General features: G+C 46.6%; 1 protein-coding gene across 1 annotated transcript in view; it reads right to left on the bottom strand.

Moving 5' to 3' along the window:
- The window catches only part of LOC138510210 (fructose-1,6-bisphosphatase isozyme 2), a 573,937-nt gene that overhangs the window by 403,112 nt on the left and 153,075 nt on the right, over positions 1-17,750 (bottom strand). The window contains exons 2-3 of the mRNA XM_069625711.1: positions 12,077-12,239; positions 2,669-2,761 (exon numbers count right to left, since the gene is read on the bottom strand). Coding sequence (XP_069481812.1) covers positions 2,669-2,761; positions 12,077-12,239 — 256 coding nt within the window. The remainder of the gene's footprint in view (positions 1-2,668; positions 2,762-12,076; positions 12,240-17,750) is intronic.

Below are 17,750 nucleotides of genomic sequence, written 5' to 3'. Positions count from 1 at the left end.
TGGCCCCATCCACCCTGCCTCCAGACCCAACCCCAGATAGCCCCTTCTGCCCTGCTTCCAGGCTCACACCCAGATTCGGCCACCCCACCCTCAACACCCACATGCTCTCACCCCTCCTGTACACCCACATGCCCCACCTCTCCGTTCATATACACCCTCGACCCCCTTCAGACCCAGATACCCACATTCTCACACCCAGATGCCCCTGTACGTCCCTCCATACCCACACCCAGATGCTCCATCCCTCCCTCCAGAGCCACATCCAGATGCTTCACCTCTGCCTCCAGACTCACACCCAGGTGGCACCATCCACCCTGCCTCCAGATCTACACCCAGCCCCATCTACCCAGTCTTCATACCCACGCCCAGATGCCCCATCTCTCCCACCAAATCCCCACCCAGATGCCCCATCCCTCCCACAAAATGCACACCCAGATGCCCCATCCTCCCATGCAGATCCACACCCAGATGCCCCATCCCTCTCCTAGATGTATATTCAAATGCCCAATCTCTCCAGACACATACACAGATGCCCCATCCCTCCATCCAGATTCAAATCCAGAGGTCTCATTCCTCCCACTAGATCCACACCCAGATGCCCCATCACTCCCTGCAGATGCACCCAGATATCCCATTGCCCCACCAGATCCACACCCAAAGCCCCATTCCTCCATCGAGACCCACACCCAGATGCCCCATCCCTCCCACCATATCCACACCCAGATGCCCCATCGCTCCCACCAGATCCACACCTAGATGCCCCATCCCTGCCGCCAGATGCCTACCAGATCCACACCCAGATTCCCCATTTCGCTCACCACATCCAAATCCAGATGCCCCATCCCTCACACCAGATCCACACCCAGATGCTCACTCGCTTACTCCAGATGCCCTATTCCTCCTACCAAATCCACACCCAGGTGCCCCATCACTCCCACAAAATCCACACCCAGATGCCCCAACCCTCACCAAATCCACACTCAGATGCCCATCCCTCCCTCCAGATCTACACCGAGATGCCCCATTCTTCCCACCAGACGCACATCCAGATGCCCCATGGCTCCCCCCAGATGCCCATCCATCCCACCAGATCCACACGGAGATGCCCCATTCTTCCCTCCAGACGCACATCCAGATGCCCCATGGCTCCTACCAACTCCACACCCAGATGCCCCTTCCCTTTCTACATAAATACACCCAGATGGCCCATCCCTCCCTCCAGATCCACACCCAAATGGCCCCAACTGACCCCCCTCTAGCCACCCCATCGTACCCACCTTTTTGTAAACCCCCACCTTCATTACACTCCCACCCCACTGCCTCTTCATCATTCTACATCAGATTGACGTTTAAATTAGCCTTGTAAATTGTGCAGAATGTATGCTATTTACCCGTTGCCCTTGCGAATAGACACTTCCTTCATAAAATGCCACCCACACAAGGGCACCATTTTAGAATATCGCTCCAAAAGGCTAAGGCTCAATTGGTTTGCGAATGGCTCATTTATCTCAACTTGTCAAAGCTATGATGAGAATATTTGGAAAAGGCTGGTCCAACCTAAATTATTGAAATTAGTTGAATGAAATGCACCTGTTAGGTGGGCACAGGTTAAAGGCAGCCCGTTTGTAGTGAAAATATGACTAAAATCAGGAAACATCTGGAGCCGTGGCCTTCAACCTGTGTCTCTCCTGATGTTTTCGACAAGGCTTAAGTTAAGGGTCGATGGAGTCCACCCACTTTTTCCAGAGGGTGGACGCTGTCCCCGTGGGTATTGTAGAGGTCATGTGTAAAATGAGAACATGTGTCTGTCTTTTTTGAATTTATGTCAACCTGGGGATTTGAACCGGAATTGCCAGATTTGCAGGCCATGACCTTCACTACTGCAGCACTGCGCCATATAACCTGATGAATATTAGCACACAACTAAAGTTGAAATGACACATTTCTGGACTGCATGTTCCTGGGCAAATATTGATATTGATTCTTGGAGATTAAAACATACGCACCTTTTAAGCAAACATTATTAAAAACAAATATCCTCTCTTGGTTTGGTTGTGTGTTGATTTTATGAAAGGCGAATGCCATTCATCCTGTGCAATTTTCATGGTTATGGAAATCCAATTGAATGATAGTTGCATATGTCACCTTCGTACGCTAATTTCTGGTGACATCACATCCCACTGCGTATTTTAAAGAGCCCCCCCCCCGCCCCACACTTTATTTTTTAGGACTTGACCCATGGTTTGTGACTACCATTCCCATGATCCATCAGCATTGACTATGGTGCCTGTGATTAAAGGACGTTTTAGCCCAAACCATCCAGAGAGCCAAAGGTTGCAGACCCCAGATCTAGTGCTATGCTGATGCATACAAGAGCAGTCATCCCTGCCCTTCCTTAAACCAGATCACTCCTCGCCCATTGGAATTCTTTCTCTAATAAGTTGCATTTCAGAGATGAAGTAGCTATCAGTGCCAGCCACATTACTAATTCCATTGCCTATGGAAATGTTTCAATGATATGCGGATACCTTTGGAAGATGTAAGTTGAAGGTTTTAGAGCTTTTGGAAGCTACCTTAATGGGTGACTGTGCACAGACGCACACGTGGCTTCATCAATTAATCAGGATACATTTATTGCATTCAAATAGTTAAACACCTAGCAGCTCACCTTCTTGTAGATAGCAAAAATAGTCCCGATTGAGGCCAGGCAGTCTATGTTTGATGAGCCATCTAGCGGATCAAAACAGACTACATATTTACCCTGCATAGAAAGAGAAGAAATACGATTATATGGCATGCATTTGTACACATATAGATACAGTATCGTTTCAAATCATGTGTTTAACATAACATGTCCATGTGCTGGTAAAAAGAATGCGGTGCACAAAGTATTTATAGTAGAGCATTTACAGTACAGTACATTTGTGGTAGGCTGCTCTCAAATATGCAATGCCAGCACCACTCCAAGGTCTGTTGTACTCGCAAGTATAGAAACGCACATAACAGGGGACAGGATTACTTTTGCGGCAAAAACATGTGCTGTCATTGAGTTAATATGACTAATGCCCATCAGTATTAGCATAATTGACCGAAAAACATTTGACCTAAAACATTTGATCACATTCTTTTTAACTTTTTTTGTGGGTCAAATCTAATGAAATATATGTATTTGGGTGGGTAAGGGTATAGATTAGGTTGAGGGGAAGTGGGGGCGGGGGTTGCGAGGGGTCTCCCCCCGCATTTTAGACTGAATATCATATAATTTGATCAAATGCGATTAGGTCAAATGTTTTAGGTCAAATAGACCCAAACCTGCCCCTCATCTATGGCTATTTCCACAATGTCTGTGTGCTTCTCGGTTCTGTTACTGTCAGATTGAAAAGGGTGTCAGGGAAATGGAAGACCCCAAGCTACAGTCCATGGACAGTTTAAGGTGGTGCACGTTCAGATAACTGCATATCTCCTTACCTGGCCTCCCCTACATCAGTACATACACAAGAGTACTACTAGTGCCATTTTTTATAGGATTTTTTTGAAAACTTACTTCACAGAGTCTGCAGACTTTATTGCAAAATGCATCTTTTGGCGGGGGAGGCGGGCTTAAAAGTAGCCATACTCCACCCACACCATATCCCAACACAGACCCTCTGAACTCCACGGGCCTTGATGGCAACCTGCTGAAACATTTTAGGTCCAACTACTGTACACAATCAAAATTGTTCTCTTTCCTTAGCCAATGAAAATTTGCATTTCGATTGTCCAAGTCTGTGATCAGTCTGTGAGCGGAAATTCCCCCAATCATGCACTACTTGCGTCAGTATTTTAGCCTTTTAGATCCAATTTGTTTATATAAAAACTGCTGGATGGATGTTCACCAAATAAATGAGAGTGCGAGGTGGCCCAGATGCCAGTTTACCGCGCATGTATGGTGTAGGTGAGAGCAAATATTCCCTGTGTGAGTTTCAATGCAAAATGCAACTTATGGAGGGGACACCATTGACAGTGGCCTCCTGGAGGAAATGTCACAAAACTTTCCCCAAAAGATTCAGACTGGGATGTACATTTTGTTGGGAAAATGTGTGCAGTTTTGTCCAACAGTGCTGTTATAAGCATCCTAAAAGTTCTTTAAGAGTTCATGGTACTATAACTACAGGGGCAAGATCCCAAACTATGCAAGGAACACACAAGGATAAGGCAGAGTACCTTGAGAATAAAGGCCACTCCTCTCTCCACCCTCTCCAGGACTTTGGGCTTTGAAAATCTGCTCTAGTCCGCATTTCCTGCTACCTTGAAGGCTGCTCCTATACTGCCCTCTTATGCCACTCTTCTCCCTGTTAGCGTGCCCCAAGAAACAGTCCTTGGACATCTGCTCTTCGCTCTCTATACCTCTATCTTTTTTAGAATGATCTTGTCCTTTGACTTTCACTATCACCACTTTGCTGACAACACTCAAATCTTTTTATCCTTGATCTCCTTCAAACCAGCCATATCGGAACACATTACAAATTGTCTCACTGCAATCCATCAGTGGGTGGATCCCCGCTGCCTCATGATAAATTCTACAAAAACGTAAGTCAGCTTTCTCCCGGCTTCCAATCAGAGGCGTGGCCAGGATTGTCTAACAAGTGGGGCCAGAAGCTAATGTAGTTGGGCCCACCGCAGCAACATTGATATCTATAAATGCCCACACAGTGCTGCTGAGAGGGCATTTACAGATTTTGGGTGGGCCTTGCCCACTCAGGCCCTACCCTGGCTATGCCTCTGCTTCCAAATCCAGCCTTTCCTTCCCACTTCCCATCTCCCTGCCACTTGATGTTATTTCTCCCACACACAAGGCTCACAACTTTGGGGCCCTCTTTGATAGCGACCTATGATGAAACATTTCACCATTACCACCATCTCTGCTGCTCATATTAACCTCCCCAACATTCTGGAAATTATTCCATTTCCTACACGCCCCTCTCTGAAAAGGCTAACCTCCCCAAACGTGCTAAGGAAACACGACTACTGCTCGTGCCTACTTCTTGGATTTCATTTCTACTCCTTCCAAAATCTTATTTACATTTCACATTCCAGCAGTTTAGCTGGTCCATGCAAAACCATTTGCAATCTATGCTTAAATATTTCACTTTTACGGGGCTGCAGCTTTCAGGTAACAAACAAGTATTGGCAAGTTTCAAACGTTTTGCTTTTATATATTGAACTTGTGCTTTTGCAATACTAGTTAGTATCTTCATTTCCAGAGGTGTATGGCTTAACGTACTTAAATCATACGCCATCTACTCCCATCAAATAGCCAGGTACTCACATTGTGCTAAGTATTTTCTTTTAATGCATCATATGTGAGTTGTTGCCATCAAATGCCAATCACACACACACGTGCACACACACGTTCTCACACACACAAGCACACAAACCAGATGGCAGCTATTGCCATAAAATACACAGCTGTCCATGTTATGTGCCAGGTATTCCCATCAAATGTGATATACTTGCATTCTATGGGAGTGGTCTTCCTTTCCATGACACCCATGATTCAGATTATATGGCAGGTGTCCCCCATTATACAGCCATCAAAGGACCCAAACATATTCAAATATTCTTGAATATGTAATCTTCATGGAACTTCTACACATGGAATTCTTCAGTGCTTGTGGGTTCATGTTACAGAAGCCTAGTCCACCTCTTTAGCTAATCCATCTGGTTGCCCTGAACCTTTTGGTCTAAAGAGGATGGGACAGTGCAGTATCACACCGCCCATCAACCTAGTCCTGCATCGAAGAGATCTGTCAGGCTGCTGGCAACCATCAGTGGTGTGGAGGCTCTTCGCATCCTTATAATGAGGGCTGCAAACTCTATCTCGAGATTATAAAGGAATGTCAAGCTAGGGCTTGATACCAAAATGTACGTTCACACGTAATACTTTGTTCGCTAATTTGCTACTTAGAGTAGTTTAACCCTTGGAAATGCCTACGCTTAGCAGACAAGTATGCAGCCTTTTCCTCTAAAATAAATCTGTCTAATATTTGAACTGAAAACATATCTGTGATGAAATCACTAATGTTATAGAAGGTGAGGTCTTAAAGGCGAAGGATGTACAGGGCAGCAACCTGATGTCCTCAATGAAATGTGACTGACCAATGAGACATGGCCACTGGTAAAGAAACATAATGTTGGTTTAACAGGGCATGACCTAAACAACAATTAAGGCAAGATTTGTAGCACAAATTGTGGCACTTCCCTATTAGCCAGTTGCTGCGACATACGAGCCGGTATAGCGGGCAAAATCAATAGAAGGCCAGGAAATTGGCCAATGAGACTGGGAGGCATGTTATGCCCCCAGTCACTCCTGCTGGCAGGGCTGTCAGCGTGGTACTCCTGTGATGAGAGGAAACGTGACGCTCACAGTCCCGTCGCTGGCAGGGCTCTCAGCGCGGCGCTCCCTCTCATCATGGGAGCGCTGCACTGAGAACACCGCCTCCCGCCCGCACCAATAAGTCTGGCCAGGGTGCATCTGACAGACGCGGCATGGGCATAGTGAATACCATACGCCCCCTCCTCCCCACCTTATGGTGTGCACACACGGGCGCATCTGGCAGACATGACTCGGCCTCTCAATCCCCACCACCCAGCTCCACTCACTCAGTTCACTCACTGCACTGGGCCCCACCTAGCAGCCACAGCCCTGCTGCTATATTAGCCCAATCCCTCCCTCCTTATCATGCTGATATGGGTGCTGGGAACTAACCAGTTTCCAGCACCCACTCCAGGCAGATGACTTTTTTTTCTTTAAACATAACCATTAATCCCAAAGGCTTATAATAGTTTATATTCCGTGCCCTGTGGCCATACCTTGAGCTATGTGCAGGTAAACCCTGTTAAATGCCAGCAATGCATGTGGGTCTTTAACTTGGTCTTCAGGTCCATAACTCTCGGTACACCCCTCGGGCTAGGCATACAAAGTTTAAATATATGTTGACTCTGTTAGAACTGTATCACCAACAAAGTCTCGCGTGGAGAACTGTGGCAGAGGTACATGCTTGAAGGGGAAGGACCAAAAAGGAGTAGGATTTGAGGGTCATAACTGATCACCTCAAACAGGGGCGTTGCTAGGGGGGGCTAAGGGGGCTGTAGCCCCTGATCTTTTGGTTGTAGCCCCGGATAGAATCTCAGGAGCTACAGCCAAAATACTAGCTAGCCCCCAGTCCCAACAGTTCCGACATCAGCTTAGCCCCGGGTCTTTTCCAGACCTAGCAACTCCCCTGACCTCAAAGAAGGTAACAATTTGACAGGGGTATGGACAATAAAGGAATAATCAACCAACAGAGAAAGGGAGGATCCCATCCCTTGATATTTTGGATTTAGAATGTTATGCCAATCAGGACCGGGGTGGCATGGGTTAAATACACTGTTCTATCTCTCTTTGTTCGTAGAAGGAGGCAATCCTTCCCTGTATACAGTATACAGAGTGACCCAGTGCTCAGATACATGGCTGGATGAAAAATCACCAGGCAAACAATTTCTCCAATAAACAGTCATCAGTTGGATCGAGCGTTATAGTGTTGCCACAGAGACCTGGCGAAGATCAAAAGAGTGTGGCATGATTTAATCTGACAGAGAGCAAGCCCCTTTTGGCCAGGGTGAATCATAAATGCTCCCAGCCATCAACCTGGAAAGGAAGCAGTAGCATAAAGTTCAGCAGGCATTATGGATATGTAAATAAAGCCTGTAACTCTCCGGAACTAGACCAGGGCCACCACTGATGATGTCTGCCCCACAATGAACATCAGTGCCACGCTTTGCCTATCCATGGGCCCAAATTCTTTGGCCACATCAACCGAACACCTCCGAACAAGCTGAACACTGCCGCCAGGTCGCCCCTGTCGCTGTGGACTGCCAAGATCCCTATGGGGCAGGACACATCCTTTTCTATGAGATCATCAGGGACCAGGCTCAAGTCAATGCGATGTCAATTGTCTTGATGTCATTGGTTTCATATGTTATGTGAAGTCACTTCCATTGATGGCATCGGAGAGTGGTCTAAGGGTATGCTATGTCACTATTAAAGCGCGTATTAGTTAGGTGAAATTGAGCTAGTGACAGCGGGAAGTACAGCCCTATAGTGAATGAACTGTTAGCTGTGTGTCAGGATCCTAAGTGACGTAATTGGTTGGAAACCCTCTTAATCACCTTTATGTTATTTTACTTTTACATGTAACTTTTCGAGAGGAGACCATTGGAGTCAAGGAATGAAGTGTAAGTATGATGGAAACAAATTAACCTGGATAGATCATACGGACCTGAAATGTGATCTGTTAAGATTAATGTGACTTCAGGGCAGGGCCTGGTTAATCAGTTAACTAATTAACAATTCTGTCCATTACCGGTGTCAACAGTTCGTAGCCTAGGGGAATATTCTGGTCCTAGTGTCAACATGCAAACATATGGGTGGACTACCACCCAAACAGAATGTTATAGCTTATCAGTGCACCAACCACCCTGCCATCTTTATTTATTTATTGCATTTGTTGTACGCCCAAACCCAGAGGTATCACGGCGTAGGTTGCATGGTTACAGTGAGACTTATCTGGTTACATAGGGCAAAAGACATATAAGATAACAGCAGCATTTCTGGTTACAGAGACATTTGGTGTGTAGTGGTCATGGTGAAACATTAAATTAGTGTCCATCTCAGTGTAGCTGTAAACCTTTAGAAATTAGTACCCAGCGAGGGGTGGGGTGGCAACCTCCCAGCCAATGGTGAGGCCCAGAATGGGGTTTTTACCACACAGGGAAAGACCCTGCTCCGAGCGTCCTCAGAGTGGGAGGTGACCCTCTTCTCCTCACCAGGATAAATGTATTTATTTATTTATTTATTCAAATTTGTAAAGCACGCAACAGCCCAAAGGCATTGTGGCACTAGTTACAGAGAGTGATTACAGAGAGTGATAGAATCAGCTTAGTTACACAATAAACATACAGGCAAACTTATTGTGCAATATTGTAAGGAACAGTTTATGCAGCACTTGGATAGGTTAGAAAGTGAGAAAGGGTTAGAGAGAAGAGAGTAGATTAGTTGAAGAGAGCCGTTTTAAGTTTTTTTCTAAAGGCAGTGAGAAGTTTCTTCTCGGAGGTCAGTGGGGAGTGCATTCCATAGCTTAGGAGCTAGATATGGGAAGCCTATCCCTCCTGCTTTGCCCCTGTTGATGCGTTGTACAATGAGTTGGTTGGTGTAGCATGTTCTAGTAGGCCTAGTTGAGGTAGCTCTGGATAGTGTGTCTGACAGTTATGAAGGGGCTGTAAGGTTAATGCATTTGTGTGTAGTCGTGAGAATTTTGAAAGTGATGCAGTCTTTGACTGGGAGCCAGTGGACAGTCTTTCTTATTTGTGAGATGTGGTCTCTTTTTGGAATGCTTAAGGCTGCTCTTAGTGAGTTATTTTGGGTGATTTGGAGTTTGTTTATGTTTTTTGTGGAGGTGCCGGCTAGGAGCGCATTGCAGTAGTCAATCTAGGCCCCTATGGTGGCTCTTGCTATTGAGAGACAGTTGTCCTTAAGAAGGGTTTTATGGCGTTAATGAGTTTGGTGCTTAGGGCGGAGGCAGAGACAAATGCACTCCTGTGCCCCTGAGTCCCTTTCTCCCCACTCCCACCCTCCTTTTCCACATATTTAGACTCCCTGTTTCCCCACCCCACTTACCTTGTGCTGCCATGTCCATCACCAGAGCCGAGAAAAGTAGTGTTCCCAGCACATCTCCACCTCACGAATTGCCTCCATGGAAAGACATAACAGACTACGAGAAGTTCCCTTCTCCCCGGTCCATGGCAGCCATCTATTTTGGTAGTTTTTTCTCAAGTCGAGAAACAGTTTACATGCTGTTTCTCAACTTGAGAAAAATATACTATTAGTACTCCAGTACAGGGCGCCTGGATACAAATAGGAATAGAAATGAAAACTGTTAGCCCTGGTTGCGCTTATACCATTCCGAATTTTAAACTTAGTTGGCCAGTTGTGGTTTGTTCCAACTTATACAGTTTATTTTTGACATCAATCAGGTACAGATTGTTAGCAGTAAATTTTCTTTAACGCATTCACAAACTTGTTTGAATTCATTTGATTGTTTGTTCCAACTTATATATTTTCAATTTTGACATCAATTGATTGCAGATTGTTAGCTGTACATTTTCTTTACCATATTCAATCCAATCTTGTCACAGTTACTACACTATGGCATGAACAATTGCCTTAAATGGTTTGTATGTTGACTCTTGTCATTCCTTCTGTCTGTAAAGTGGGCTAAATCTCAATATTAGCTTGCCAATTTGCGCTCTAGTCACAGTTGCTTTATTGTGACATGGACAATTGCCTTAATTTGTTTGAATGTTGTGTATTGCCTCACTTTCTGCTGTCTGCAGAGTGGGCTAAATGCTGGCTCTCCTTGCTGGCTCTCTGGACAATTGCCTTGATTTGTTTGAATGTTGTGTATTGCCTCACTTTCTGCTGTCTGCAGAGTGGGCTTAAATGCTGACTTACAATGCTGGCTCTCAACACGTGTTTCCCCACCCCTGTAGGGGCGGTTCTTCAGGAGAGGGGATTCGTTTTCCTATTCTCTGTGGAATTGCCTGGGAGAAAAATGATGGTGTGTATTTAGAAACATAGCTTTTAATTTTCAAACTTTTTGGTATAACATTTGCTAAATTGTCTATAGGTACAACGGGCCAATACTTACTGGTATGCCTCAATATAGTATGGTAACTTTCTTGGGATTGGACTTCTTGAGTAGGGGATATTGAGGATGGTGTATCCTAAAAAAGAGGTATAAGCGCAACCAGGGCTAACAGTTTTCATTTTTACGCAATTATAATCCTGACCAGTCACAGGATATAGCCCAGGTAAGCAGCTGACCAAGCATTTACACGACCTCAAAATAACATTGGGTTTTGCGCCCAGCTGTTGAAGACTGGAATAGAACTCTAACAAATAGGAATATAACCCTCAGAGCGGGGGCATTACTGTTCTGTTAATGCCCCAGGACTTAAGTTAAAGCCCTCGCTTCACTCAGGCTCGTAACTGATGCCCTGGGCAGTAATGCACCCTCCCCGGGTTCTATTGCTTAAGTTGGGGGATCTTGGGTCCATTTATGGAGAGGGAAGCCCTTCCAAGTGCTCCCCTATCAAGACATAGAACCCTCTTCTATGCCATTCCTAGAGTCTTCTGTTTTCTCTGTTAATACAAGACGTGCATTGTCCTTTTCCTAAATTCTTCTCTCCTCCATGCTATCACTAATTATCTATTTTCTGGTGTTTTCTGGTGGAATTATGGCCCCTGAAAAAAGATGGGGCAGTATCATTGTACATGGTAGTAATGCATCTGTATGATAAATGTGCATTGCAGTAATGCACACACACAGTGGCGGGCGGATTCAAAAAAATGTGCCCCCCCCCGCCCTTTCCCTGCGCATCTCTGGTCAATGTGGGCATGGGTGTGGAGGGGGGGGTGTGCCAATTTTGTTTTAAATCCCCGCTCCGGCGACTGAGCAGCGAGTTAATCACTGGAATAGGGTGCTGATGCTAATGCGTAAGCGCCCTATTCTAATGAAAACCGCCTCGCTCCTGCGTCAGAGCGTGGAGGTAATCATCTCAATAGGGTGCCGATGCAATGCATCAGCACCCTATTGTTATTAACTGCGCCCCGCCACGCCTTCTCCCACTATGTCAGCTCGTGGGAGCCCTTGAAAGAATCCCCCGAACTGGCATGGTAGGGGGCTAATGGTGCCCTGTGGGGCTATGGCGCCGTGGGCGGTCGCCCGGCCCACCCTCCCCTAAGGCCGGCCCTGCACACACACATATAAAAGCAAAGAGGTGACATTACTGGCACATGAGACTGCCATAGTCAAGCGGTTCAGGCACAACCTCCTACGCATTTTACAGGTTATCATTAACATAAACCCACGCATTATACAATCAGAAGGTTTACAAAAGTGGTTACTGATTACATCGCCGACCTATTGACTCAAATTCAACAATTTAAAGTGGAGAAGGGGCCTTCTTGATCATCCTTAAAGACACAAGTACTGACCCGCTTTTCTTTTGGAATGATAATGGCTTCCTTATTCTCCTCCGAGACCAAGACGCAGGTGCCGTAGGAGGACTCCAACATGTTGATGACCAAGTCATTGGAGAGGACATCCAGTTTTTTTACCTCATCTCCGGTCACATTCACACTTCCCGCAATGCCATACCTGGAATGCAGAAAATAACACACAGTTGTAAAAATGCGCAGTAAATAACCCAGAATATTGCATTGTGAATATAATCTGATGAAAACAATACAGGATATGATATGATATGATATTTTATTTGTATCGCGCTTATACACAAGTGTATGGAATTATGCCTTGAAAGTGTCACATGTTCGATCTGCCAAGTTACATCTCAGTATCACAGCGTGGACCTGAGTGTGGCAACAGTTGCCTTATTGGTCTGAGGGGATAGGTAGAGTGTGTGACTCGCTTCAGGCATGGTGTCAGAATACAGTGCGGAAGTTTGAATCAGGGCCAAACCAGCCATTATCCTTTTACTTAATTAAATGGAGGAGCATTCATTTGGGTAATAATAACATCTAGTATGACAGCGCTCAGAAACTGGGAATGCTGCATGGTGCTCTATATAAATGAATAGATTATTATTATAGGTGTGCAGGATTATCTATCTGTACACACACGGGGGATCTATTAGTATACAATATCGCAGCAACCACAAAATTGTAGCATGCAGACAGCTTTTATGCTAGAATTCGACATTATTAAATGACAATGGGCCTCATTCCGAGGTTGGTGCTAGTCATGGCACTATTAGCGCCATGACTAGCACCAGTACCGGTACCACCACCGACGTGGCGGTATTTGGGGACTTACCGGTCCATTCCGCCCATTGCGGGACCGGTAAATCCCCATTTGAAATGTCATTCCCCATTCCCATTTGCGCCCCCGTAGGGCTCAAAGGGAAGGGGGAAGGCGGCAATAACGGTACCGTAAATTACGGTACTGTTATTGACCCCGGTATCCCTTTGCTGGTCCCGTCCTTAACGCCTGCTAAAACCAGGCGTTAAGGGAAGGACCCGCAAAGAGACCTCGGAATAGGGCGCAAAGGGATTACCGGCACCAGTGTCATTACTGATGCCCGCTATCCCTTTGCGCCCGGCTTGTAATGAGGCCCAATGATAGTGCAGAGGAGGTCCCAGACATGACCTACACCCCTGCCCCTCATTTCGAGCTACCAGGAAGGTACTCGCTTAAGGTACGTGACATATGAAGAGCAAATGAACCAACAGAGAGCCGCACTGGGACTCTGCCCAGTGTACATTAGAAGATCTGTACCTGTTGAACCAGACAACCCTGGGCAGCACGGTACCCTATCAGACAGCCATACCAGCCGCTGATACAAAATGAGCAGTACCTACATACAGTCCACGAAGAGACCCAAAGAGCCTTAATGGAAGGCCAGCAGAAATGACATAAGTGCCTGAACAGACTCGTAAATGAACAAAAACAGCTATCGAAGATAACACGCCAGCGCGAGCAGTTATGAAAATAGATGTAATGGACACAGGAGAGAGACGATGCTAAAATGTAAGGAAACATGTTGCAAGACAGGATGAAAGTAACCAATCCGTCAAACGTGTGTAAATAGGTTTGGAACGCAAGAAGCTAAGAAAATGATACTGCCTGCAATGCTTAGTAGAATAATAGAGGCAGCATGCGCCAACTATATATCTACCTCAAGAAGTACATTATACAAGTGCGACTCCATTTTGTAAAGCAGAAATGTGCTCAGGCTGCCCGAGGCCTAACAGGCCAAGTTTCACAACCCAGCCAGAACAGAGAGGAAGAACGGAATCGAAACTCAACAGAGAGCGGCTCATGCCTGGGAAATCAAGGTCACCTAGAGAAAGGGAGGAGCGCGTCAACTCGCAAGAATCAAACTTCGGAGCGTACCAGCTCACCCGTGAAGGTCAAGATAAGAGAGGCCCAGGCAGGAGGCAGAGCCGAAGCAGAATTAAATACAATAAAAGCTGGAAACTGAAGCAGATTCATGGTGAACAGACACGTGACCAGCCAGGCGCGAAGAGGTACCACCGCCTGATGTCATCCAGGACCCGAGGATGCCATAACTTTTCCTGATAAGAGGCTACAGTTCCGAGGCCATACTCAGCCAAGTAATTGACACATAGCCCTAAGATACTGATTGATGGAAGGGAGGCAGGGTGAAACTTGGGACACCCGGCACCTGGGTGTCCATTCTGCATGCTGCTAATTAAAATGGAGATTTATGTCTAGGGGTGTAACCCGCCCAATCACAATGGACCAAGTATCTAGGGTCCTATAGAACGTAGAACCAATGGGACGTCGTAGTTATAGTGACGTCTATTACACGTGACATAGAGGGTTGGACGTAGACGCCCACCCGATAAGAGTTATACAATCCGCATGCTCTGTTACCATATACAGATATAGCACCTATACTTAAGTTACCTTTCCTAACCAATTACATTGCATGACGATTTTTGTAGAGTTAGACGTCGATGATGATGAGTTTTATGCATAAAAGTTGCTGTTCAACTGAAGTTCGAGGAAGTCGGAGCCAGACAGGTGATCGCAATGCTGCTGATTTCCATTAGTATCTCTGTTTGATGTACTTGTCATTAAACAGACTTCCCTTTGCCAATTTACTGAGTCCTCATTATTGAGTCGTGTTGGAGTAAGTGAATCCTGCACCCCCTGTCCTCACATGGTGCAGCTATCTTGTCTTACAAGTTCTAGAGGGTGAGCGCTGACCTATGGGCCCGTCAGTAACTTCCTCTCCTCTTGAACACTTGGTAGCATGAGGATGGTTTCGCCATCAAGTATTGATTTTGTTTTTTTAAGTATTTTATTGGCATTTATATAAGTATATAACAACCATCAAAGGGTAACATAACAAACAAACTACAACTAATTAACTACCACAGTCTTCGTAGCTCAATATATTGTTCATAATTGTAGCGGGGGGGAGAGGGGTCGATAGTCGGCGTACCCAAGGTCACGGGGATGGGTTTTCGGGTTGTCCATTCTTGGGGTAAGCCTCAGGCAAGTCTCTAGAGTGAGAGCTCAGGGGGGGTTTTGGTCCGAGGCATATTGGATGTCGCGCACCAGGGCCTTCCATGATTCTAGGGTGTCATTGGAGTCATCATCGTTTGAGTGGATTCCATCCTGCCAGGCTCTGGTCTCTGCCTCTGTCCACTTTTCCAGGTCCTTAAGCCAACGTCCGTGCCTCGGGCCCCCTGGTGATTTCCATGCCATAGCTATGGACCTTTTTGCGAGGATGCAGGCTAGGTCCATTAGTTTGACCAGGTGTTTGTATTTGCTGAGTCTGGGATGGGCTCCCAGTAAGCATTCCTTTGGGTTCCACTCATATCTCGTGAGTCCCGCTTTGGTGCAGGTGCTTTCCACCATGGACCAGAATTTTGCCGTTTTGGTGCAGGTCCAGAACATGTGGATCATGTCCGCTTTATCATTTCCGCACCAGGGGCAGTTTGGCGGTGCTTGTTTGTTAAAGGTAGCAACTCTTAATGGGGTCATGTAAGTTCTGTATAGCACATTCAATTGAACTTGTTTGAATATAATGTTCCTCGACACCTCTTTGGGGTATAGCAGTATTCGCTCCCATTCACTGTCAGTGAGTGTGGTCCCTAATTCGGTTTCCCATTTTTGTCTCAGGGACGCGCTTTTTGGATTGGGTCTATCATTTAGTTTGGTGTATAAGCGGGAGACCGGCTTCCAACCGTCTGCTAAATCGTACATTTCCTGAAGGAGGGGGTCCGGTGGGGGTTCCTCTGGCCAGACAGGCCACTGTGCCCTGGCTGTCCACTTGAGGCGGTGGTACCACAGGAATTGGGTGTTCGAGATGCCTTCATTAGCTTGTAGCGATTCAAGTTCTCTGAACATGCCGTCTTCAAACAAGTCTCCCCATGTGTAGATTCCGGCTCTCTCCCATTTCCTGGCTGTCGCTAAGTCTGCCTGAGTTTTGCATACATCTGCCAGGGTGGGGGTATTGGGATTGTAGGGATGTTTCAGTTGTCGAAGGAAGCCAATTCTGGCCCATATCTGCCTGCCCAGGGTAACAATCATGGGAACTTCAGAAGTTTGTTTCGTCGGGTTCCAAAGCATTTCTTTAGGGAATAGCTTGGAGGTCGGGTGTCGCAGGAGCCCCACTTCAGCTGACAGGTCATCGGAGAGCCATATCGTCACGTGGCTGAGCTGCGCAGCTAGGTAGTACCTTTGCAGATCGGGTAGTTGTATCCCTCCTTCTTTGTACGGGAGCGTGAGTGTAGGCAAAGAGAGCTTGTGTCTGGACGACCCCCATATGAAGTCCTTGATTAGAGAGTCTAGTTTTTTGAAGAAGGGAGGTCTGATGTAGAAGCATACGTTCGTGAAGTGATATAAGAAACGGGGGAGAACTATCATCTTGACTATTGCCGCTCTGCCCATTACTGCCAGTGGAAGCTTCGACCAAAAGTTTATAGATTTGCGGAGGGCTCTTGCTGCTTTTTCTGTGTTGTGTTCGTGCGTGAGCGCAGGGGTATGACACACTTCGATTTCCAGGTACTTAAACTGCTGTGGTTGCCATTGTATCCCGACGTCTGGAAGGTCGGACTTATCCAGACCCCTGAGTCTGGCCAGTGGGAACGCACACGACTTTAGTTTGCTAAATGTTATCCCAGAGTATCGGCATAGTTGTCGAGGATGTCCAATGCGACTTGTGCATTGAGCTGAGGGTTATTCAAGTACAGGAGGACGTCATCTGCATACATGGATATTATGGCGTGATCACTGCCCAGCCCAATGCCCGCGTCGAAGTGTTGTTTCCTGAAATAGGCAGCCACTGGCTCCAGGCCCAGTATGTATAGCATCGGGGACAACGGGCATCCTTGCCGCGTGCCACGCTGTATCGGCCAGGCTTCGGACACCGTCCCTCCAGTCTTCACTCTCTCTGTCGGTGTATTATACAATACCTCGACCCACTTTATAAAGCACTCACCAAAGCCGAATTCCCTTAGCACTTCGATCAGCCACTCCCAGTAGATGGAATCGAAGGCTTTTATAGCGTCCAGGGATAGCACTGCTAGGTCCTCGTCTCGATCATAGGTCTCTGCCATGATGTGTTGGGGCCTCCTCAGGTTCGCGGTGGTGTTGCGTCCTGGTACAAAACCATTCTGGTCCTCATGAATCAGGGTTCCTATCACCCTCGCCAGCCTCTTAGCCAGGATTGTGGTCAGGATCTTGCAGTCATAGTTTAGCATGGCGATTGGGCGGTATGATTCACAGTTTCGACAGGTTTGTTGGGTTTAAGTATAGGGATGATAATTGTTTCTTTCATGGAGTTGGGTAGGTTTCCGTTTTCGTATGCCTCCATATACACCTTGTGGAGTGTTGGGGCACGGGTCGCTTCATACGCTTTGTAGAATTCTGGTGGAAGCCCGTCACTCCCGGGGGTCTTGCAGGTGGTTAGCGATTTAATTGCCTCTGTCACGTCCTCTGGAGTGATTTCCGTGTCCAGTAGCTCTCTTCGGGCCTCCGTCAGTCTTGGGAGCTCAATCTCAGCCAGTGTGGCCCTTATGTCCTCCACTGGTATTTTGGTGTCGTGGGTGTACAATCTAGAGTAGAAGGCCGCAAATGCTGAGTTAATGTCTTGTTGCGTCCTGTGGGTTAACC

Source organism: Ambystoma mexicanum, chromosome 6p (genome assembly GCF_040938575.1).
Source record: "Ambystoma mexicanum isolate Mex_15411 chromosome 6p, UKY_AmexF1_1, whole genome shotgun sequence".
NCBI lineage: Eukaryota > Metazoa > Chordata > Amphibia > Caudata > Ambystomatidae > Ambystoma > Ambystoma mexicanum.
Note: the sequence above shows the minus strand (reverse complement) of the source record. Positions and strands in the feature narration are given on the sequence as shown.